General features: G+C 37.2%; 1 protein-coding gene and 1 pseudogene across 3 annotated transcripts in view; both read left to right on the top strand.

Annotated features, from left to right (window-relative positions):
• Positions 1–25,408, top strand: part of PPA2 (inorganic pyrophosphatase 2) — an 82,497-nt gene that overhangs the window by 35,700 nt on the left and 21,389 nt on the right. The window contains exons 6-8 of one of the 2 annotated variants that reach the window (XM_053923039.1): positions 3,319–3,445; positions 21,241–21,368; positions 24,371–24,456. In XM_053923039.1, coding sequence (XP_053779014.1) covers positions 3,319–3,445; positions 21,241–21,368; positions 24,371–24,456 — 341 coding nt within the window. Of the gene's footprint in view, positions 1–3,318; positions 3,446–21,240; positions 21,378–24,370; positions 24,457–25,408 lie in introns of both variants that reach the window. The other variant, XM_053923038.1, reaches the window with a different exon arrangement.
• Positions 8,824–9,629, top strand: LOC112317798 (cleavage and polyadenylation specificity factor subunit 5 pseudogene; annotated as a pseudogene). Its single transcript, XR_011651069.1, has one exon. The product of XR_011651069.1 is annotated as a cleavage and polyadenylation specificity factor subunit 5 pseudogene (transcript).

Below are 25,408 nucleotides of genomic sequence, written 5' to 3'. Positions count from 1 at the left end.
AGAGCAAGTCAGAGGTTCCAAATGCGAAGAACAGCGACACACCATTGCGTTCGAAGGTGGAGGAAGGAGGGGTGGCATGAAAAGGAGTGCGCTGGCATCTGGTTGTAGAGAGCTGTTCCTGGTCCCTTCTTGACATCTAGCGAGTTAACGGGGACCTCAGTCCAACACCTGCAAAGAACTGAATTTAAGGGGATTCTTCCTTTGAGCCTTCAGATCAAAGCCCAGCTTGGCCAACAACGCCTTGATTTTGACCTTGTCAGGCTGTAAGCAGAGAATCTAACCATGTTGTGCCTGGACTCCTGACCCGCGGAAAGTATGAGATAATACATGCACACTGTTTTAAGACTTCAGGTTTGTAATATATAGTTTGTTACACTACAACAGAAACCTTATACACAGGATAGCAGGCCTCATACAGTTTTGCTTTCCACGGTTTTCTTGTATTAATGGGTCCAGTTGAAATCTTACCCCATTCTTCAAATTCTAATCAGCATAGAACTTTTGTTGCAGGCCACTTAGTAGTTGACAAGTATGAGCTAAGTTCATGCAGAACCCAGAGAGAAAACACGCTAACATATCTGCGGAAGACCTCCAATGTTCTTGTTCATGTGCATGTCGTTTCCTTTGCTCTGTACTTCAAGGAAAAGATGCTGGGGTTTCCATTTTACTGTTGAGAAACCAACTCCTAAAATACTGAGTGAAGTAATTTGTCTAAGTTCACCTTTGGGGGTGGTGGGGGAAGAATTCAACCCCACATATTTGTGACTTAAAAATCCTATCTTTTGAAATCTTTTCATAATAGCTGGAAAAAGTCAATAATGACCCTTTTCTGATTCTTCCTAAAACCTTTGTGGCATATCTGTGTTCTTCCTTCAGAATCTTAGCTCATTTTTCGAACATGATGAGCTATATGATTCCCAAAGATTTAGTAATAGAATCTGCTATGTACATTAGGTTTCTTGGAAGGGTAGACGGAAGTTTTATAATAGAAGTGGGAAGAGAGGTGTCATGTTACAGCCAGGTCAGTTTATTCCTTTAGTTAGAGATCTGAAATAACATTCAGTAGTTATGAAGTGAGTACTGAATTGCTGTATGAAGAGAAGGTTTTTGTTGGAACTGTGCTCCTTTTGTCCTTGGGCATGCAAGAGTCCTTAAGTCATTTGTAAGGAACATGATGATAGGAAGTGTCTCTAACACCACATTGTAAATGGGCCAAGGGGAAGGAGCAGAGTCCTGGAAGTTGACAGTAGACTTAGAGACATTTTTAACATTGTTAAGTTCCTTGAGGGATTGTGTATTGTTCATTTGGTGTCTACATTATACCTTTGGTATAAATTTGTTGAATTGATTTAGAATGAATTGAATTGTGGGGGGGTTCATAAGAATTTTACTATTTGTTCCTAAGCATCTACTCCTGAGTTTTTGGTTTCACTGAGAGTTCCCTTTCCAGTCTATTAAGCCAATAACAGAAGGCAATTGTTTGTCTAATCCCTTTCTGTTGCTTATGAGATCAAAGAACATGTATGTTCTGATGAAACTTGATAATCCCCAGATATACTTCCTGCTTACCCTGGTAACCATAACAGTCTGAAAGTTTCTCTTGCTCTTATGATGTCTGATATTTCAAAGTAAATTAATTGTTGTGAATAAAAATAAAACAAGTTAGAATGTGCTTTTTAAAACTATACACGTATAATTCCTCGTAATTATGATAGACACCCTTGCCACCAGAGCCTACCTCAGGCTCCTCGGCTTTGGCACTGTCGACATTCCGGATGGATGATTAATTCTGTTACAGGGAGCAGTCCTATGCAGCGTGCCTGGCCTCCTCCCACTGGGTTCTAGTACGAAACCAAAAAATGTCACCAGACACTGCCAGATGTCCTCTAGAGGGCAAAATTGCCTGTAGTTAAGAACCAGTGGCCTAGTTTATCACTACACTAAACCAAGTAGCTGGCCTTTCATTGGTGATTATGTGATATGATGGAACATTTCTGTTTTGTAAGGGATGTTGTTTGATGAGGTGTGTGGGTCTCCCAATGAGATTGTTAACCTTTGAGAACAGGAATGCTTTCTTTTTATACACATAGTGTCTGATATGGTGCTGGGTGCATAATAAGAGTCTGGTTAATATATTTGTGCATATTCCCCTAAAAATGAGATTTCAGTTTAGTTTTTACAATTTCACTAATCTGTTCTGTAAACTAATTACAGCTTCATACAGATTTATATTAAAATTTTAGATTTCTTTTTCAAGTGTTATAAAGGGATTTATTTTGACTTTATGGTTTAAGGTTTGGTATTTTTCTCTCAAATAATTTCAAGACACAAAGGTGACTTTTTCTGTACACCTTGCTTTCCAAATGTAAAGCTGCATTTAAAAAAAAACTTGCATTTGTTTACTTTTAGGGAGACAAAAGGGAGGGAGAAAGAGAGGGAGGGAAACATCACATCAGTGTGTGAGAGAAACATCAATTGGCTGCCTCCCATATGCTTCCTGACCAGGGACCTGGCCTGCACACAGGCCTGTGCCCTGACTGGGAATTGAACCATCAACTTTTTGCTTTGCAGGACGACACTCTACCAACTGAGCCCCGCCAGTCATGGCTAAAGCTGTATTTTGAATCATGAAGGAATTTATTCTGAAGCATGTGTTCAAATTCCGGCTTCCAGTGAAATTCAATAGCTGACTAAATCTTTAAAAAATAAAAGGATATAGAAAGAATGCATGCATATAAGCTTGGCACAGACAACTTGAAGGAACCTCTGAAATGATTTTAGCTCATGAAACATCTGCTTGAACATCATGTTATTTCTTGTTTTTTTCTTAAAAACTTTTTATGAAGACTGTTTTGTCTGTGTCTTTAACATACTAATAATTCTTTCATTGACATGTGTTATCTTGTTAAGGCTGTATTCTAATATGTTAAAAACTGACTTTTTACTGTAACTGAAAATGTGTTTTGCAAAACTGGCAGTATGAAGCAATGTAAAAAGATTCTCGGGTCTCTTTTTAACCCCAAGCAGCAGAAGCCAGGGTTGCATTATGTAGTGATACGCATGGGTTTACTTTCTGTGTAGTGTGAGTTTCTAGGCCTGGTACACTAAATTTCAAGATCGATAAATTTCTAAAAAGGGATCAAGATATTTAATTTCAAAAGACATTTCATAAAAGTCTTTACGACTGTTTTTACATTTTAAATTATTAAACCTTTATTAAATTTCAGTCTATAGTGTTTTTCATCTCATGGATTTTTATGCGATATGAGTAAACTTCTCCAAAGCTTTGCAAATGTTGAATTTCTTTTGTCTTTAAAGGTTCTGTCTCGTGGAGAGGTTATTCGTGTGAAGATCCTTGGAATTTTGGCTCTTATTGATCAGGGGGAAACAGATTGGAAATTAATTGCTATCAATGTGAATGATCCAGAGGCCTCAAAGTTTCACGGTAAGTCTGTAACTGCCCAGAAACAGAAATAAATCACTGCATCGTTGGAATTCTTAGAATTTAAAAAGGGGTTATGTAAAACACACTGTATGCATTTGGGAGTTAAATTTATATGTTTTGTTTTTTATTTATTCTCTCTCTGGAATTTAAAGCTCATTCCACTATGACTGTGTCTGAGTTGCGTCGTGTTGCTAGGAGGGACAAGAGGGAAAAAAGGATGTAGACAGACAAATGATAGTTCAAACTAAAAGCACATTCCATGGGTTCCCTTCCCTCTCCTTCCCTGCCTCCCTTCTTTTCTTTCTTAAAACTCTCTTTTGTTCATTTGAATAACAGGGGAAAAAACTAAGGAAGGAATGCTTATCAAGGATATAAGCTGTTTCTACACCTAGTTTTTGGTCTGTCCTGTACAAATGAAGGGAAAGATAACTGTCCTCTGACAAAATGTTGAAACGTCCAGAAATTGCTTGGTGTGATGCAGAACTGACTTTCTTTGGAGTCACACAGACTTCCATTTGAGTTCCAGCTGTGCTGCTGTCTACCTGAGTGACTTGGACAGGTCATTTAACCTTGCCGAATTTCAGTTTGCTGATCTGCAAATGGAGATAATTATACCTGTCTGTGAGGTTTTTAACAGTGAGAGATGATTTAATGCATCTGGCTGTCATGTACAAGTGTTGACTATGTGGCCACTATCACTATTCTTTGACCACTTTGTTTACCCTTATTTTTCTAGCCTTTTCCGTGCAGTTTCATCCTATTCAGGATCATGTTTTCTTCTAGACTTCAGCCTTATCACAACTAGAACCTATATCATTACTGAATTGACTGAAACTCATTAACACTTATGTGTTAATCTTTCTTAATTTATGTGCATTTGCACATGGAATAGCAAAGAGGGCTTTTATGTTATTCTTGCATGTACTTGCGAAAGGGAGGGTCTGATTGGGTGATTACATACAACCTCAGGGTCAAAACTAAAACATGAAGCTCCAATTAAAATCGGAGACTTCAGTATGTAAACCATATATATCTTGTCTGTCTCATGATTTTACGCTAGGTTTCTTCATTATCCTATTTCTTATACATGTATATATAAAAAGAGTAAATAAATATCTAGTTTACAAGTTATAATACATTAACTGCTGCTCAGATGAGCACTGATGACAAAATGGTGCCGCGCTCCCCTAAAACGAATCATCTGGGAAGTGGCACACCAAAGTCACGAAACTATGCTAAATGGTGCCCCCTTCGCCTGGGGCCCTGAGCGCCGGAATAAAACTAGTGTTTAGGAGGAATGAACTAGTCATTAGCTTAGTACAGTCGGAGATGTGATTTAACATTTTAAACTGCCCTAGCATATGTCAAAGTACTGTGCCTGTTCTAGGACATATTATTCTTTTTTAAATTGAATTTATTGGGGTGATACTCGTTAATAAGATTATATGGGTTTCAACTGTACACTTCTATGCTACATCATCTCTAATTGCATTGTGTGCTCACCATCCAAAGTCAGGTCGTCTTCTGTTACCATATATTTGACCCTCTTTACCCTTTGGGCTCAAGGGGTTTAAATAACTTGTCCAAGTTGTACATCTAGTAAATAGTAGAACCATGAATTGAACTCATTTCTATTTGCGTGTAAAGCCCATTGTCCATTTACAGTACTATACAGAGCAATTCATACTTGATTGTAGTCACTTGTAGTATTTGTAACTAGTGATATTGAAACCAGATTAGAAAGCTAAGAACTTTACTCCCTAAGTGTCTGAAGGCTTAGAATGGAAAATGTTAGCTCTCTTTTGCTTTACTTCTGTTTTGTACCCAGATGGAGATGACTTTGTATTTATTTATCTTCTAAATTCTTTTGTGTGTGCTTGTATGAAAAGCATGCAGAAATACGGAAACCCTGACATGGCATAAATACGGAAGCTTATTTAGGTTGAGGTGAAAACTGGAATAGTAAAACAATTTTTTGAGAGGAAAAGACTTTTTTCATTCTACTAAAAGACAACAAACATCTTCATCATGAAAAATGCAATTCTTCATAAGTTTTTAAAATCCTAAAATTAGAAGACAAGTATTATCGGCGTATTTTGCTCTAGAATGGTATGCTGACATTGCATTTGGTGTGTATTTCCAGAACGTGTAGGATATGGGACAAGGAGGAAATTATCTCCTTTAAGGATATGTGTGTATTATTTGCATTGCGTACCTTACATACTCTTAATATATCTAAATATTATAAAGTAAATTGTGTAGTTTTGAGTTATAAATGTTTTCTTTTACTTCTCATTTTTTACCTTCAAATTAGTATCATACATCCCACATATCTTTATTGGATTTTCTTCTGTCTTATTTTAGTGACACAAGGAAGACATAGATGTAGGCACAACGTGAAAGGCTGAGGAAATTGCAGTATAAATTTTTTAGTTGAAATCATAAATCATGGAATACTAGGTGGTCCTAGGTAGCAGATTTTATTTTGAACTTAAACACGTTTTGAGTTGTATTTATCATAGGTCTCAAACGTCATACAGCTGTTGTCTTACCTGTTTCGGACACCAGCATTTCTGTTGACCTGCTGCTTAAGGAAGTGTGAATGGACAGAAATTATTTCTAACCTTCCTCTTTTTTTTTCACTCCTTAGCCCACTGTGTTGTCTGTGTTTTCATTAGCAACTGCCAAAGAGGGCACTGGAGAGGATGAGTGATGCCTAGTAATCACAGGGGTTGAAAGCTTCCAAAATTGTGAGGGAATTTTTAAAAGTTTATTTAAGAAAAAAGTTATGATTCAATTATAATATTTGATAGGTTTTTTGTATCATAGTAATTAATCTTCTAAAGGTACAGCTCAAGAGGAGGTCAAGTACTGTAGGCACATGGCTTATTTTATATGATGTTCCAGGTTTGAAACGGAACCTTGGTGACAAGACCTCCGAACTAACGGATCCAGTTTTGTGATTATGCCTCTTACAACAACATACAATTTTATTATAAAAGAAAAACGGGTATTTGGATCCATATGATTAAATAAACATTAGCTAATGGATAGTAAAAGTTTGGCGCTATTCTCTACTATATCTTTTTGAAAATTAATCAACTATATTTAATATTAAGTTAAGCAACTTTAAAAAATTGTTTTCTGTGTCCTGCCCACATTTACTTTCTAAAAATCACAAACGGGAGTTTGGATGGCATTTTTTAAAAACCATAAGCATAATCATAGTACTTGGAAATAGAAACTCAGAAGTATAAAAATGTGTGTAAAGTGAACACTAAAGTTCTCCTTCCCACTTCTCACCCTCAGACTTCTCAGAACCTCTTCTCCGTGCGTTTTTAGTTCTCTTGAGTGGTCGCTTCTCTTCTGTCAACCATGTGCTTACATCTCTATTGCCTAATTCATGGCCTTTCCCTCTTGACTCAAGTTGCTGTTTTGAAAGAGTAAGAAATCAACTTTTTATACATTTCTTAATTTTGTTACAATATTTCTTCTTCTGTTACCTTACTAATTCCAAATATTATACTTTGAGCCATGTTTATTGCTTCATTAATTTTAAACGACAATGGGTGGCTGCCTGGGATAGAATAAGACCATTTGCCTATACTTCTCTCTTTCTCTGCCCCTTGCCACCCAGCTTTACTCAGCTACACTATTAGTTCTACAGTGTCAAACTGCATAATGTTTTAAGTTCCGTTCTCTACCTGTAACTGTTTTTCATGTTTTGACTCAACCCGAAACTTGGAAACTAGTGAATAGCATTTATAGTACTTAAGTGAGTACTATTCGTGTAGCTTATGACACCATTTATAGAAGAATCTATAAATCCTTCTATAGGAAGCATTTACAGCCCGTGTGTTTGACAGGCTGTTCTCTTGAGCCCTCTGCATAGCTGCCATTATGGGTTTCTTTTCGTTGTCCCTCCCACCCCCAAGCTTATTAGTTCTACTCTTTCTTAGATTCTTTCATGTCCTCTTTTTTGTTTTTCATTTTTATTGTTAGCTGGTACATTTTCCAAAAATTTTCACAGAAAATGCACGGGGGATTGATTTTCTGAGTCGGTCGGTACATATTAGAATGCCATGGACGGGCGCATTTGCTATATCAATCCAGGCACATTTAAGGTATGATTCTGCTAAGAAGTTTTAGGGTTGTCTTATTTGTTATGAAATAACTTCTTTGATCCTAATGAACATATGTGCAAACTTTGGGATACTGTAATATCCTGTTATAATAGTTACAGAACTGACATGACTGAACTAATATTAGCAATTTCATTAGAGAATGTGTTTTAGTTAGGAAGAAACTGGTTGCTAGCTGTATTTCTGTAATTTCTACATTATTATTTAAATCTTCAAGTGTTACCTTCTGAAACTGGAATAGCCAATGTGAAACTCTAAAAGAAGTCTAAATAACATCTGAAAACAAATTCCTTGTACTCCCTGATAGAAAATCAGCCACATTGCCTCGCTTATTAACACTCAGGGAGCACTAAGACCATTTAATGCACTGTGATTAGGTTCTAGGCTCTAATGTTCTTAATGGTGCCGTAATGGCTCAAACTAGTTAGTGAGACTCCCCGGACACCTGAATTGTTACTAGAGAATGCTTAGGCCATTAGGAATAATAGCACATAGTTATGAAATAACCAAGTTCAGAGCTTTTTGAGATCGTAATGCTGGGGTTGTGTAATTTCTCTCTTGGTTAACTTACCCCCCCTTCGGTAATGTAGAGCTTCAGATATTCAGCAAATAGATGTTTGAGCCTCTTCAGAACTGCCAGTGATGCTGACAGACCTCATGTCCAGGGAGGCAGTGTCAGGAGAAGGTAATTCTGGCCTAGAAGCTTCTTCAACTTGCAGGGCAATGAAGATTCCTTCTGTTTCATCGCTAAATAAATGCAAACTATTGCCTGTTGTCCTGTAATAACTATTGCTCTTGCAGTGGTTTTGCTGTTTAAAAAATGAAAAATTAAAAAATAAAACCTGAAATCAGAAACAGTTATATTGATGTAGATACATTCTGGGATGAATAACTTGCATTAATAATAAGGAAATTATTGTAGATGAGGTTGTTGGGACTTTTTCAAAGACCAGCATTACATTTGTTCTAAAATTATCAGAGTTCATATGTATTTTATGTACAGTAGCTCACCCTATCTATGGGGGCTACTCCAAGACCCCCAGTGGATGCCTAATACCACAGGTAGTGTCGAACTTTATGTATCCTGTTTTTTTCCTGTACAAATACACCTATGACAAACTTTAATTTATAAATTAGCCTCCGTCAGATTAACAATAGTCCTCCTGTGCTCCCATGTTAATGGCGGGCGGCTGCTGCTGCTGAGTTGGACACAGACGGCCGCTGCCCGCATGGGGAAAGTCTTCCTGCCTCCTCTTTCCGCGCCACCAGTGCTCGCAATGTCCATGGTGCCGCCCAATCGTTCACGGACCAGCTGGCCCCGGGGCATCAACCAGTTGGGCAACCAGTACATCCAGCAGACCAAGCCCCTGACCTTGGAGCGCACAATCAACCTGTACCCTCTCACCAATTACCCTTTCCGTATGAGAGCCCCTCTACGAGAAGGAGAGCGCTGTTGCAGCCTGGTTTCAACGCAAGAGGGAGGAATTTGATAAGATTGGAATGAAGAGGACTATGGAAGGGGTTCTCATTGTCCCTGAGCACCGGCTACCTCAAGTGCTACTGCTGCAGCTGGGGACGACTTTCTTCAAACTACCTGGTGGTGAACTTAACCCAGGGGAAGATGAAGTTTAAGGACTAAAATGCTTCATGACAGAGATACTAGGCCTTCAGGATGGAGCCCTGCAAGACTGGGTCCTTGACGACTGCATCGGTAAGTGGTGGAGACCAAATTTAGAGCCTCCTCAGTATCCACATGTTCCTGCACATATTACAAAGCCGAAGGAGCATAAGAAGTTGTTTTTGGTTCAACTTCAAGAGAAAGCTTTGTTTGCTGTCCCCCAAAATTACAAGCTGGTGGCCGCACCGCTGTTTGAGCTGTAGGACAATGTGCCAGGGTACGGACCCATCATCTCTAGCCTTCTGCAGCTTCTGAGCAGGTTCAGCTTTATCTACAACTGAGTTCCTGCACAGTGGAGAAGTAAAAGAAGCCGTCTCTGTGAGCACAGCTCTACACAGTACAGAATACACACAATAGAAAAGTTTTGTTTTTTTGTTTTGTTTTATCTCTTTCCCAACCCCTCAATGGCCACCTGCTTTCTAATGTTTGAATAGTAAAGTTGATATGAAGAACTAGATAGTGGTGTAAACCTATGTGATAATGTTTAACTTGCTTTTGTTTTTACTCATACATTTTTGTACATTAAAGAAAGTGGACTTCTTTCTAAAGAAAAAGATTAACAACAATAAGAATAGAACCATTATAACAATATACTGTAATAAAATTTCGGTGAACGTGGTCATTCGTTTCAGAGGATGCTTGCTGAAGTCTTCATAGAGGCTCAATACTTTCTGGCTTAACACATTGCCATCAGTTCGAACACGTTTTCTGTTCATGTTTTCCACCCACTCATTTAGTGCCTTTTCCATCTCTACCAAGTTCTTATCAAACATGGTGATTGTAACTTTTGCAGTTTGAGACATAGTAGCAAAAGTGGTGCGACTTTCATTTTCCTTCTTCATAATTTCATAGATGGAAGGTTCATTATTACCATAGACGTTTCAACAGCAGCAAACATTTTTTTCTTTCTTACTAAGTCAAGAATGTTTACCTTTTCCCTCAAAGAAAGAACTTTACAGCTTCTCTTGGCTGTAGTGCCAGCATCACTGCCCATGTGCTTTGGAGCCATTATTAAGTGAAATAAGGGCAACTTGAGCGCAAGCCCTTCACTGCCACAGCAGTCGACCAGATACCCGAGTTGGCGACTGAGTGACTAACAGGCGGGGAACATGAACAGTGTGGATGTGCTGGACCCACGTATGGTTCATGTCCAGGTGGGATACATGAGATGGCATGAGATTTTATCAAACAACTCAGAATGGGTTGCAATTTAAAACTTATGAATTGTTTATTTCTGAGATTTTCCATTTAACATGTTTGGAACATGGTAGATTGTGGGTAATTGAGACTCTAGAAAGTGAAACCGTATATAAGAGGGCCTGTTGATACATTGTTATTCAAGGCAGGAATATATATGTGGAAACCATCTCTTTGGTTTAAATTTTCATTTGCTAAATTAATAATTTTTGTGTCCCTGCAATTATTATTTTTAAAAGATAAGCAAATTAACAGGCATTTCATGATGCTCTTACTTCCTAAAACTCAATTTAATACTGTCATTCAAAGAAAAAATAAGAAATAGCATAGTAATCCTAAGGAAACACACTCAAACATGTGTTAACTTTGGAACCAGAAAGAATGGAGTTGAGTTTGCTTTCCCATTCATGCACTTTTTCGCTCAGAAAGGGGTTGACATGTCATCATAGTCATTCTAAAATCTCTAACGATTCTGGAAGAATTACCGCCGGCCAAGGAACTCTGCTGAATGCTTCTGTTGGAGTAGGTGGTTAATGTGTGCACAAGCTCAAGCAAGATTTCATCATACTACTCTGAACGGAACACAATTTAAAACTTATGAATTATTTATTTCCCTTGTTCTTTCAGATTGAGAAACTGATGAACTGGTGGGGGGCAGGGGAGGATTGGTCAATAACTTACGTAAAGTCATGCAGAGAGCCATTGGAACCCAGTTGGGGTAGTCGGATAGATGTGTGGCCTGGGACAGTGTTGCTTCCTGGGAGTGCTGGCTCTTTGCTCTTAAATAATCTAGGCATCAGTGGGATAATTATGGTTTTAGGTCCGAGTAAAAGGAAGACTCTTTGATCTCTATTCTTTTGATTTCATTAATAGTTGTACCTTAGTAGGCATGGGAGTGCAGGGGCGGGGTGTGGGAGGAGGTGGTTGAAGAACAGGGACAAATTGAGAAAAATGTACTATAATTAAGAACAATTAAATTTCTGGGAATCTTTTGCCTCCGTTCTAAACCTTGACATCTTTCAATGTTTTTTAGGTTTCAGTCCTATTTCTATGATGTGGTAAAGAGCAGGGGAGACATTGATTCTAAAATTCTCTCGTGTTTGTTAGTTGTCTGACCTTGGAAAAGTCATATGATCTCTCAAAGCTTTAGTTTCTTCTCTAAAGTTGATTCTGTAATCAGTAAGTGGTCCCAAGGGTTTTTCCCACCTCTAAATTTTGGTTCTAGGAAATACTTTTAATCCATTATTTTAAGCCTATCTTCTTCTGAAACAGAAGGACGTAAATTATTTTCACAGTTAATGATGAAGGCAAGAGTTTAAATTAAAGGATCATGAAATAGACATCTTGGGGACATGGGCACATGTTTAAGTTCTTCGGCACAGCAGTTCAGTGATAGAGTCGGAACGTCACTGGGGTTCTCTCTGGCCCGGAGCCTGAGCTTCAGCCACTTGGTTACGTGTTTCCTGTTAGAAGTAGATTAGAAGAGTATTTGAATTTCTATTCACAAAACATCTGGATGGTTTTCATTTTATTGGTCATGTCAAATTTCTCATGAAATGGTAATGAACATGTATGTATAATTTTGGAAAAAATTACTCTTAACTGAGAGGTTTTTCTGATACAATACAAATGGGCCTTAATGTAGAATTACCTTATTTGTTTTTGAAGTATGTTAATTTCCATTATTTTTCATGATATTAATACATATTTTCAGTACAGGTGTTGCTAAGAGTAGAATTTTGGGAAAGGGGAACGGAGAAGGAAAGGGCAAATGAGATGGTGGAGGCTATTCATTAGCCTGTGTACTTACGCTTAAACACAGATTTGCTGAACAGGGTGGGAAACATGAAAATCTTTTAAAGATCCTGAGTAAGCACAAACTATTAAAGCAAATCTCTGAGTTGGAGCCTCTCGCCGTGATGGAGAAAATACAGTGTGTTCTGGAAAGGAACTGCTGTTTCTTGTGAATGTTTATAAAATGCCATTAAAAACACATGTGCTTGCCTCCCACTACTTTGTGTCGAGGCCAGCGTGCCCTGGTCAGTTCCGTGAGCACAGCATCTGTGTGTTGGAACAAAGGCGCTGTGCGTCTGCATCACTTCCTTTGGTAAAATCCATAGAATCAGCGACTTTCTATATTTATGTATTTATACTCTTTGGACAAAATTTCAAGCATGAAGACATTTCCTAGTGTCTTGTCTTCTTTTCTTTTAAATAATGAGCAAAGAGATACAACACTACATTTATGTTACTGATTTTTATCTAAACATAAAGACAAAAAGTCAGCTCATTATATGTTTTCCTCAATTAATGTTATGGGTTGGTAGAAATTATTCAGATAAAAAGGAAATTTTAATTTTTTTCAGAACTTTTTCATGGAAGTACAGGTGGTTCTTAATTTGGGGAGATGAGTGGTAAGTAGAGATGAGAATGTGTATAGTTTGATAAAACTCCAACTTGAGAACCATTCCATGAATCTACCTTTCTTTGCTGGTTGGATAGTTAATTTTGGATCTAGAATAATTGAGAACAATTCTGATGTATATTCAATTATGGGGTGTAATCACCTAATCAGATTTGATGATATCTCCCCCACACACCTGCTTGTCTCATATTTAATGTCAGCATATGACTTATTCCCTTTAGTACCTTGAGAAAACACCTGATGGAGCCCCAATTCCCTAATTTACATAAAAGAAATACCTAGTTTACAGGGCTTAAAGCTTCAATGACATATAGTTACTGAGCATTTAAAAACTTTTATTTGCCAATCTGATGATGAAAAATGATATTTTGTTCTAATTTTGCATTTTTCTGCTTAATACTGGGATGGAGTATCTTTTTCATATATCTATTGGCTATTTGTATTTTCCCTTCTGTGAATTGCCTGGACATATTGTTCCCATTTTTCTATTGAGTTGACAACATTCTTTTGATATATGGTAATTACTGGGGTATTAACCGAAATTGCAAATATTTTCTTCTCATTTGCAGAAAAACTGTTGCCTTTTGGTTTACAGATTTTTTTTATTTTTTCAGATTTTATGTATTTATGTTTAGAGAGAGGTGAAGGGAGGAAGAGAAGCATCTGTGCGGGAGAGAAACAGGGATTGGCTGCCTCCTGTGCGCCCCCTACTGGGGACCTGGCCCGCACACTAGCGAGTGCCTGACGGGAACTGACAGGGCCCGCTTTCTCTGCAGAGCAGAGCCCAACGCTCTGAGCCTTGCCGCTCAAGGCAGGATATTTTTATTTTTCATGTATTCCATTGAGCAATCATTTCTATACATGACTTTAGTATTTAGATTTTTTTTAGCATTCGTTATGCTTTAATAGAACTATTAAAACATTCTTTCCTCATAGCCAAAGATTATTTAGTCATATAGTGGCATTTTGATTCTTATTTAAGGATTTTGTATTCCCTAGTCAGAAAGATCTTTTTCTTTATTTCCTTTTTGCTTTTTCGTATTTTATTTGTTTAATAATTGGGTCTTTAATCCACGTGGAATTTATTTTATTTTCTTCACATATACAATTTTCCCATTACCACTTAACGGGAAAATCTGTTCTCTTTCCGCGGTGTTGAAGCGTCTCCTTCATCGTGTGCTGCGCCCTCTCTCCTGTGTGCAGCTGCGTCTGGGTTCTGTTCGCTACCCTGCCTGCGTCCGCGCCGGTGCGGTGCCCTCTCCTTGCCGTGACCTCATAGTGAAATGTACAAGACTGATTTCCCTTCTGTTCTTCTTTTTCAAAGTTGTTTTATTTTTTTATGCCTGTATTCTTACGTACAAATTTTTTAATTCAGTTGTCAAAGATTTCTGGTCTTTAAAATATTAAATGTTCATATCAGTGAATATGATATTTATATATTTCTACATCTATTCACACTTGTGTTTTTTTAGTAAAGTGATCATTGATTTAGTAATACAGGTCTTACTACATTTTATGTTAGATTTCTTTCTAGGTACTTAAATATGAATTTTTCAATTACAAAAGCTTTGTACAGTTCCTGGCATGTTATAGGTACTGAGTATATTTTTAAATTGATGAGTAAATGAATGTATGCATGTGTGTATTATTGATAAGCAAAAAATGAATGTTGTGAACAAAGTGTGAAAGTATCTTCAAAACAGGTGCATTTTCACTTACTTTAAAGGGAGAAAACTTACATACTTTTTTTTGTAATTGTTCAATTACAGTTGTCTGCATTTTCTCCCCACCCCTCCACCCCACCCCAGCCAAACTCACCTCCCTTCCCCACCGCCATCCTCCCCCTTGGTTTTGTCTGTGTATCCTTTATAGTAGTTCCTGTAATCCCCTCTACCCACTGTCCCCTCCCCACTCCCCTCTGGCTATTGTTAGGTTGTTCTTAACTTCAATGTCTCTGGTTATATTTTGCTTGCTTTTTTCTTTTGTTGATTATATTCCAGTTAAAGGTGAGATCATATGGTATTTGTACCTCACCTCCTGGCTTATTTCACTTAGCATAATGCTCTCCAGTTCCATCCATGCTGTTGCAAAAGGTACAAGCTCCTTCTTTCTCTCTGCTGCGTAGTATTTCATTGTGTAAATGTACCACACTTTTTTGATCCACTCATTTACTGATGGGCACTTAGGTTGCTTCCAGTACTTGGCTATTGTAAATTGTGCTGCTATGAACATTGGGGTGCATAGGTTCTTTTGGATTGGTGTTTCAGGGTTCTTAGGGTATAATCCCAGCAGCGGAATTGGTGGGTCAAAAGGCAGTTCCATTTTTAGTTTTCTGAGGAAATTCCATACTGTTTTCCACAGTGGCCTCACCAGTCTGCATTCCCACCAACAATGTACTAGGGTTCCCTTTTCTCCGCATCCTCTCCAACATTTGTTTGTGGATTTGTTTATGTTGGCCACTGTGACTGGTGTGAGATGGTACCTCATTGTGGTTTTAATTTGCATCTCTCTGATGGCTAGTGATGTTGAGCATCTTTTCATATGTCTCTGGGCCCTCTGTATGTCCTCCTTGGAGAATTGTGTTAATTTTAGCATTTTTAATAATCACAGTTGCATTTCATTAGTCAGCTGTGCAATGCCAAAGACACACACTCTTTGGTATATGACTTCTTTCTCTTGCATAATGCTTTAGAGGTTCTTGCGTATCGTTGTGTGTGGTTCATGTAGTATTTTTCATTTTATTGCTTGGTAGAGTTCCACTGTATAGACATGCCACAGTTTATTAATCCAGTTGTTGAGGGCAATTTGGATTTTCAATTTGGGACTAATGTGAATAGAGCTGCTATGAATATTCAAATACAAGTCTTTGTGTGATATGTTTTCATTTCCCTTGGGGCAATACTTAGGAAATGGGTTACTGGGTCAGATGGTAATTATATGTTTAATATCATAAGAAACTGTCAAACTATTTACTAAAGTGGCTGTACCATACATTTTATTACTTCCCAAAGATCCATAGTTTTCATCTGATGTCATTTCTCTCTCAACTTGAAGACTTGAGTATTTTTTGTAGTGCGGTTCTGCTGGTGATGAACTTTCTCCATTTTGATTGGTTTGAAATTGTTTTTTCTTGCCTTTGTTTTCTAAGTATAGTTTTACCAGATACAGAATTATGAGTTACAGGGAAATTTGTAAAGACATTCCATTTATTTTTGGCCTACATTGTTTCTGATGACAAGTTGAGGGCCAATGTATTGTTACCCAATATATAATATTGTTTTTCTCAGACTGTTTTTAAAGATTTTGTGCTTATCTTTGGATTTCAGCAGTTTTTTGTGTGATTTGCTAAAGTGTCCTTTCCTTTATATTTATCCTACTTGGGGTATACTGAACTTTTATGGATCTGTAAGTTCATGTTTTTACAAGATAAATTGTTTGCCATTATTTTGTTACATTTTTTTCCACCTTCTCCTCTTGCCTTCATTCTGACACTCATAATACAAATATTTTAGATTACTTGTTATCGTCTCACAGGTCACCGAACTCTATGTCTTTACAGTCTTCCCTCCTGTTCTTGAGACTGGATAATTTCTGTTGATCTATCTTCTACTTCCCCGATTTTTTTTCTTCTATATCCAAGTTCTGATTTATCCTATCTGATTTTTTATTTCAGATACTCCTTCATTCAGTTCTCTTTTTTAAAAGATTTTATTTATTTATTTTAGAGAGGTGAAGGGAGGGAGAAAGAGGAGGACAGAAACATCACTGAATGGTTGCCTTTCACGCCCCTGCTACTGGAGACCTGGCCCGCAACCCAGGCATGTGCCCTGACTGGGAATCGAACCAGCGACCCTTTGGTTTGCAGGCTGACACTCAGTCCACTGAGCCCCACCAGCCAGGGCTCCTTTGGTTCTTTTTGATAATATTTTAGCTTCTGTTCCCTGACTGAGATTTCCATGTTGGTGCACTGTACTGTGATTTCCTGGAAGTCCTTGAACATATTCATAACTACTTTAAAATTCTTGTTAGCATGGGTCATCTCAGGGTTGATTTCTGTTGGCTGCTTTTCCTCTTGATTAAGAGTCTCAGCGATATTCCAATACGTACAATAAATCATATCATCATTCTGCTTTTTACCTGACAGGTATTAGTGTTCTACATTGAGTCCGCAGGGTGCTTATCTTTTCGGGTATTTTGGCTTTGTCTTTTTTTTTATGACTTACCTGTCTTCCTGTGGGTCAGTTGGAGGGAGTTTGTTGAAACATGAATTCAGTGCATCATCTTTGTCTGAGGTTTCTTGTTTTCTGTAAAGCAAAATGGTTTGGAAAATTGAGCATTGTTTTTAATTGCTGGTAATTTGGTTAATATACTTGAACTGAGTGAAAGTGTTATTTCAGAAAGTTTTATTTCAGAAATACTTTATTTATATATTTCCTCAGTATTCCAAATGTTTTTAAATGTTTTATGATTTAACTTGATTAAATCAAAATAAACTTTAAAACCTCCCCAAGATAAATAAGTAAATAAATAAATGTTTAACTTAAACACCTTAGAAATGAAAATAAAAAACTTTATAAGAACTAAATTGTAATAATATTAGAAATTAAGGTACATACATCTGTCATGAAATAAGAAACTAATTTTAAATTCATTTGAGGCTTTATCTTTACTATAAGAAGAACTATATAGAAAAAGGTATGAATAAGTGTACATATGTATGTGTGTGTATGGCCAGGTGCCTTTTATATGTTATTTTCATTGCTTGTTTACATTGTTTATATCTGTGTCTATTTACTTTGATTTTTCAGTAGTCATACATATTAAAAATAAAATAACTTACTATTAATGAAAATATCTTAATAGTTTACTAAATCATTAATTCATTTGTTGATTTATTTTTGAGAGATAAAGCTTGCCTCTGAGTATAACTTTGGCTGCATCCCATGGATTGGAAGGCTGATAATTAGTATTTGTTAAGAATTATCCCTTACTTAGTGTTAGATGATTTTCATGTATTATCTTGCTTAATTCTTACAATAACCTTCATTTTCTTCATTTTGTATTGTAAGAATCAGACAGAGTAACTTATTTTTCCAAGATGACCCTAGTATATGAACGCCAAAGCTGGAATTTGAACTTAGTGTTGTCTAATTCCAACAGGATGTTTTTCCTAGTTTACCTTATTTCTTTGTAAACTTTCTGAGTGTTCTTATTGTCATCATTTCCAGAATATTCTTAGAGTTTTTATTTTCTTTTGGACCACAAAGTTATTTATTAAGCAAGAGTATGTTTTTCTTTTTTTATTTGTTTAAAAAAATTAAGTTATATCTGTAATTGCAGGAACTCGGTGTGGTTCTTTTTTTGGTGATTAAGAGAGTTATTTAAAATTTTCATTGTTGACCTTTAAATTTACTGTATTATGCTAACCAAATGTGTTGTCATAATTTTCTCATGCTTCTAATTTCTTAGTGCTTTCTTTGTTTTTAGTACATAATCATTTTTCAGGTTCATTAGTGCTTTAATATAGCTCTAGATTTAAAAGGTCTCATGCTTTAGATATTTCTCTCTCATACTATTCATAGGCTGTATGTGTAAAATGAAACTTATCAACTCGATTTTCACCTTATTTACATAATCTTATCTGGCTGAAAGAGTGTATTGTCTTAAAGTATGTTTAATTCTGAAATCTGGGTGAAACTGAAGTTTTGGCAAACACATACGACTAGAAACTCCCCCCCTTGTGAGAGAGTATATTTTTGATGAAAAGAAGAATAGAAACAAACTTTTAATTCACAAGTCACTTTTTCTTTCTTTTTTCTTCGTACAATTTGTGACATTCTGTTGGGTTTTAGAAATGAGTGAATTGGTTTACACTGAAAAGCACCTTCATTACGTACAAGGTGTTCAGTGTCCCTGGTGCGGGAGAAAGATGAGTCGTACAGATCGCTTTACAAAAGAGCCAGTGCTGTGGCCCTCTCCCTGCACCGAGATTGGATTGCAGGTTTTCACTGAAGACAGCTTAGTTCAATGTCTTTGCTTTTATAAATTCCTAAATCAGAAACAGTCGATAAAAACTAAATTAAGATGGAGAGCTCCGGACTTTGTAAAACCAAATTAAACTTTAAAATTTGTTACTTTTTCATCATTATTTTCTGTTTTGCTTTTTTTAGCTAGCATTTAACAAAGAACTGGGTAAAACTTTGAATGGGTTTATTTAGAACTATGATTATTTTCATAAACCATATCTTTAATTTTAATATAAATATTCTCTTAAGGGAACTCCATATAATTTTTGTAATTAAGTTTTCAAATTTGAAAAGCCCTGTGATAAAGTACCTCATAGCTACACATTATTTCTCAGAAGTTATGATACCTTTTATGAAGCCTTTTTAAAAAAAACTAGGGTGATAGAAAAATTAGGTGACTGTTTTTACTTAATTTTATATAAACTAGCCCTTTTTAGCTCTTTGATACTTTGTTCATGTGAATTTGATCTTTACCGTTTTTTGTTGTTTTAACTTTTTTTCCTATTGGTAGGTCCTCTCAGCTGTGCTTCCTATAGATAACCCAGAATTGACCATTGTCACCCACGCCATACAACCACATGGATACTCTCAGTAGACTCTTACTAGATTTCCTGCGTCTACTTCTTCCTGCCCAGTCTTCCCCTACCCAGCAGACAGGTGTTCCAAAAAACATGTGCTCCTCGCCCCAGAACCCTCTGGTTTCCAATTTCAAAGTAAAAAACAAAGTCCTTGGTGTGGCCCTTAGAGTCCTATGTGACTGACCTATGGCTGCTTCTTTAATCTCATCCCCTAACCCGCTTTTTCTTCACTGGGCTCTAAACACAGGGCTTTCTTACTGTCTTTCTCAAACGTTTTGGCACACTCATACCTCAGAATATTAGCACTCACCACCTTCTTCCCAGGACGCTTCTTGTAGATATTTGAATGAGTTGCTCCCACACTTCATTCAGGAATTTATTAAAATACATTTTATCAGGGGCTATTCCTGACCTCTCATACTTAAAATCTTTCCACCTCACTTGCAAAGCAATCTGTATGCATAATTGTAGATTTTTATATCTTTTTCTCATCTTTAATTATTTTCTTACCCAGGCCTAACTTGATAGCAGTTATTTTTAGCAACCTGTTTTATTGAATTCTTTCAAAACATTCAAATTAATTTGTAGAATCAAAATCTCGATTTTGTACTGATAAAATCATTGCCTTACCTAATAGTTTATTAAATCATAACATAGCTAAGACGTTGTTGGCATAAATGTTTTGGGAGTAAACACAACTGATGCTTGCTAAAGCTGAAACTTTCCTGGAGGGAGCAAAGTGTGGGTTTTATTTTCGAGTTGTCTCCTAGACTCGGTATACAGACTACTGTGGACGTCACTCAGAATATTTTAAAGAAGGCTTAGTTAATCATCCAGGAAGTTGATCTTACTTAAAAGTATTTCATTTGTGCCCTGGCTGGTGTGGCTCTGTTGGTTGAGTGTCATCCTGCAAACCGAAAGGTTCGATTCCTGGTCAGGGCACATGCCTCAGCTGCAGGTTTGGTCCGTGGTCAGGGAGTGTATGAAAGGCAACCAGTTGATGTTTCTCTCTCACATCAATGTTTCTCTCCCTCCCTTCTCCTCTCTATAAATAAGTAAAATTAAGAATAAAAAGTTTCATTTGTACATAAAAACAGGCCCATCGACACTGAACAATTTTAAATTTCAGAGCCTTTACACAGCACGCTGTCTTCTGCTTGCCGGGGTCTCTGCCGTTCCTAAGGTGTCTGCCTCGCCATTTCACTTGTGTGGAACATCTGGCCTCTAGAAGGCATCCATAACTCTTGCTAACCCTTTCCATAACAGGCAAAAGGCAAGTGTAAAACCCAAAAAGATGATTTCTGTTTGTTTAACCCATGCCTGCAAAATGCTCACCTTTCCCTGACATGCCTAATGAGAGGGATTCCCACAAGGCTTAGATGAACAAGCCAGAAACCATGTGCTCTTTAAATTATCCCTGTGCATTTGTCTGCTCCTGATTTTAGTTATAACTTTCTAATTTTTCAATGTTCCCAAGTTGTTTGTCATTTGCTATAATATATTATGCATAAAGGACTATGCTAAATTAAGCATTGAGTCACAGTCTGGTGGAGAGTAAAGACTTCTAGTTTCATCTAGTTATTTTTCATACTTTTTGAATTGATATTTATTGGAAGGGATACATTCCTTGGGAACCTTGAACGGTCAGACTAGACCCCGTGTTTTCTGACTCCCTCAGGTCAGTGCTCTACCACAAATAGGAATGCATTTTGATTTTAAATTAAAAAAGTCTTGTTTTTTCACTTACAGATATTGATGACGTTAAGAAGTACAAACCAGGTTATTTGGAAGCAACGCTTAATTGGTTTAGATTTTATAAGGTGCCAGAGGGAAAACCAGAAAACCAGTTTGCTTTTAATGGAGAATTCAAAAACAAGGTGAAGATGGTAATCTTTATTTTAAAATGTACCTCATGATACCTGTGTGATACTTTTTCACTTTTGGGGTTTATTATATGAGTATTTGTATATTGCATGAAAACAAACATTTTTCTGACTTTAATACTTACGGACATTATTTCATCACTTTTATTTAAAAAATTTTTTCAGGCTGATCAATACCTATATCTATCCATTTTATTCTTTTTTAAAATATTTTATCGATTATGCTATTACACCTGTCCCATTTTCCCCCGTTTATTCTCTGCCCTGCACACCCCCTCCCAACCACATTCCCCCCCTTTAGTTCATGTCCATGGGTCATACAGATAACTTCTTTGGCTTCTACATTTCCTATACCATTCTTAATCTCCCCCTGTCTGTTTTCTATCTACCATTTATGCTACTTATTCTCTGTACCTTTTCCCCCTCTCTCCCCCTCCCACTCCCCCACTGATAACCCTCCATGTGATTTCCATTTCTGTGATTCTGTTCCCATTCTAGTTGTTTGCTTAGTTTGTTTTTGTTTTAGGTGTGGTTGTTAATAACTGTGAGTTTGTTGTCATTTTGCTGTTCATAGTTTTTATCTTCTTTTTCTTAGATAAGTCCCTTTAACATTTCATATAATAAGGGCTTGGTGATGATGAACTCCTTTAACTTGACCTTATCTGGGAAGCACTTTATCTGCCCTTCCATTCTAAATTAAAGCTTTTCTGGATAGAATAATCTTGGATGTAGGTCCTTGCCTTTCATGCCTTAAACTGCTTCTTTCCAGCCCCTTCTTGCCTGCAAGGTCTCTTTTGAGAAATCAGCTGACAGTCTTATGGGCACTCCTTTGTAGGTAACTGTCTCCTTTTCTCTTGCTGCTTTTAAGATTCTGTCCTTCTCTTTAATCTTGGGTAATGTAATTATGATGGCCTTGGTGTGTTCCTCCTTGAGTCAAAGTTCTTTGGGACTCTCTGGGCTTCCTGGACCTCCTGGAAGTCTATTTCCTTTGCCAGATTTGGGAAGTTCTCCTTCATTATTTGTTCAAATAAGTTTTCAATTTTTGTTCTTCCTGTTCTCCTTCTGGCACCCCTGTGATTCGGATGTTGGAACATTTAAAGATGTCCTGGAGGTTCCTAAGCCTCTCCTCATTTTTTGGAATTCTTGCTTCTTCATTTGGTTCTGGTTGAATGTTTCTTTCTTCCTTCTGGTTCACACCATTGATTTGAGTCCCGGTTTCCTTCCTGTCACTGTTGGTTCCCTGCACACTTTCCTTTATTTCACTTAGCATAGCCCTCATTTTTTCATCTAATTTGTGACCAGATTCAACCAATTCTGTGAGCATCCTGATTACCAGTGTTTAGAACTTTGCATCTGATAGGTTAGCTATCTCTTCGTTGCTTAGTTGTATTTTTCTGGAGCTTTGATGTGTTCTTTCATTTGGGCCATTTTTTTTTTTTTTTTTTTGGTCTCCGTACTCCTGTTACATAGTAAGTGGCAGAGCCTTAGGTGTTCACCAGGGCAGGGCAACCCACATCTTTGGGTTGTGACAGTGTATGTGGGGGAAGGGGTCTAAGAGGGAGCAATGGCACTTGCTCCACTCTCTGCCGGCTTTCAGTCACTTCCCCCACTACCCACAAGCAAATTGGGCCCCTCTGGCACAGATTCCCGAGTGGGTGGGCTTGTGCACACTCTAGGCCCCTGTTGGTCTCTCCAACCAACTCTCCTGTGAGGCTGGGAGTTTCTCCCACTGCCACCTCAACCCCCACAGGTATTTTCAATCAGAGGTTTGAGGCTTTTTTTCCTTGTGCTGGAGCCCTGGGTTGTGCGGTCCGTTTCGCTTCCCAGTTCCTCCCGGTTTATCTGCACATGAATGCAGGACCGCCGCTGTGCCAGCTGCTGCCTCTCCAGGTCCGCCAGCTGCCGCCTTGCTGCGAGTCCTCTCCGCCCAGCTGCCCGCCTCTGCCCCTCTTACCGGCCTGGATGAATGTGTCTTCTTTAACTCCTTGATTGTGGGACTTCCATGCAGTTCGATTTTCTGTCAGTTCTGGTTGTTTTTTGTTTTTAAATTTGTTGTTGTCCTTCTTTTGGTTGTGCGAGGAGGCGCAGTGTGTCTACCTACGCCTCCATCTTGGCCGGCAGTCCTATATCCATCTATTTATCAATCAATATCTCTTTCATTTCAGAAAATGAATGATTTTCATGATGAGTCTAATTTGTCAAATTCTCTATGAAGGGAAACCTTCTATTTACTATTCTGGAGAGGAGACAGTTACTTATCCTCAGTGTAAATTGATCGAAGCTTATCTCCGTTGTACTATCTGCCGTGACTGAATTAAACTGCTAATTTAAGAAAGTACTTGAGTTACCTTTCTGGCATAGGATTTTTCTATTAGAATACCATAAAGGGTCCCTAAAATGACATAAGTGGAGAAAATAGTCCAAAGAGTTAAAGTGTGAAACATGGGGTAGTTTTTAAAGGTTATTACCACTATATGAATTATGCATTGTAAACCAACATTTAATGGGTGCTAATAAGTAAATTATGGCTTGTAAGCAAGCCATATTAATGAAAACTAAAGTTTACAATAAGTATTTTGATATACAAGAATTTATTGCTGGACCCTGTAGTTTTTAAAAGGCATATTAAAAGAATCTTCAAGAGTTTGAGGACTTTGAATAAGATTATTAAGTATAAAGATGAAAAAAATAAATACAAAACTGTGTTCAATAAAATTCATTTACAAAAACCACTGGCAGGCTGGATTGGGCCAACAGGCCCTCGCTTGCCAGCCCCCGACCCCGAGTGTCCCCCCTGCCCTCCATTTTGTAGAGGAAGAGAGTTTTTAGTGAGATCAAGTAACTTGCCTAAAGTCAAACAGCTGCTAAATGAGGAAGCCAGAATTTATACTCAGGTTTGCTTGACTCCACAGTTCGTGTTCTTACAGTGAGTGTAATATCACTATATACTATGTTAGTGTAATGAGTGCTATATCTGTTTGTTTGTTTGGAACTAGGCTTTTGCTCTTGAGGTTATAAAATCTGCTCATGAATGTTGGAAAGCGTTGCTTATGAAGAAGTGTGATAGAGGGGCTATAAATTGGTAAGAATTTGTCTTTTCTACATAATGTAATTTTATTATTAATTGTCACTAAACAGCAATATAATAATATTCAGATCTGATTTTTTAAAAAGAGAATTGTAATTATCTTTTTTTTTAACTTAAAAATACATATAAAGCACCTGTTTGGAAGACATTACTAAGTGCTAGGCATCATGAAACTAGTAATTGACATGGTATCATTTCTCAAAAGATTTATATATTATATATAAAGTATATATATATTTATGTATATAAAATATATATTTATCCATACACATAAAAATATATATATTCATACACACAGACACACACACACACATATATCTCCAAATTATTTAAGTCTTAAACTTTGGAAGAAGATGGATTTGGTTGTATACAGATAGCTCCAATTCTTTTACCTTTGTATAGGTTTTCTTCAGTGTCACTTCTACGAGCTCTGGGAGTTACAGTCTAAAATTATTATCACTCCTCTCTCCCTCCCTCTCTCTCCCTCTCTCCTTTCCCTCTCCTTTTTTCTTGACTACTTTAACGTAGAATGAAAAGCCTGGGTAATCTATATCCTGGACACTGTCTTTGGAATTCTCACGAGCCTGAGCCTTTGTCTGATTTGAGATTATCTTGAAAAAAATAATTTCTCTTTATTAAAGTTCTATATTGCTGGTCATCAGTTTCATCTTTTATCTGTTTATTATTTGCAAGTAATTTCCTATTTCTTTTTACTTAACCAATTACTTTTGCACTGTTGTGCTTCTATTAATATGCTGTATGATTTGTACATGCAGTTACAGTTGTGCACAGCATTTCCGGTATTGCCCATGTATTGCTCTGATGCCGTGCCTGCTTATTTTGGTGGGCAAGATTGTGTATGGACTATGTAATGGTTATAAATTTACAACAGAGTATTTGGTATCTTATTATAAAAAGGAAAGCAGCACCTTCTCCTTAGTCATGT

This window comes from Desmodus rotundus, chromosome 4 (genome assembly GCF_022682495.2).
Source record: "Desmodus rotundus isolate HL8 chromosome 4, HLdesRot8A.1, whole genome shotgun sequence".
NCBI lineage: Eukaryota > Metazoa > Chordata > Mammalia > Chiroptera > Phyllostomidae > Desmodus > Desmodus rotundus.
This window is presented reverse-complemented; position numbering and strand designations above follow the sequence as displayed.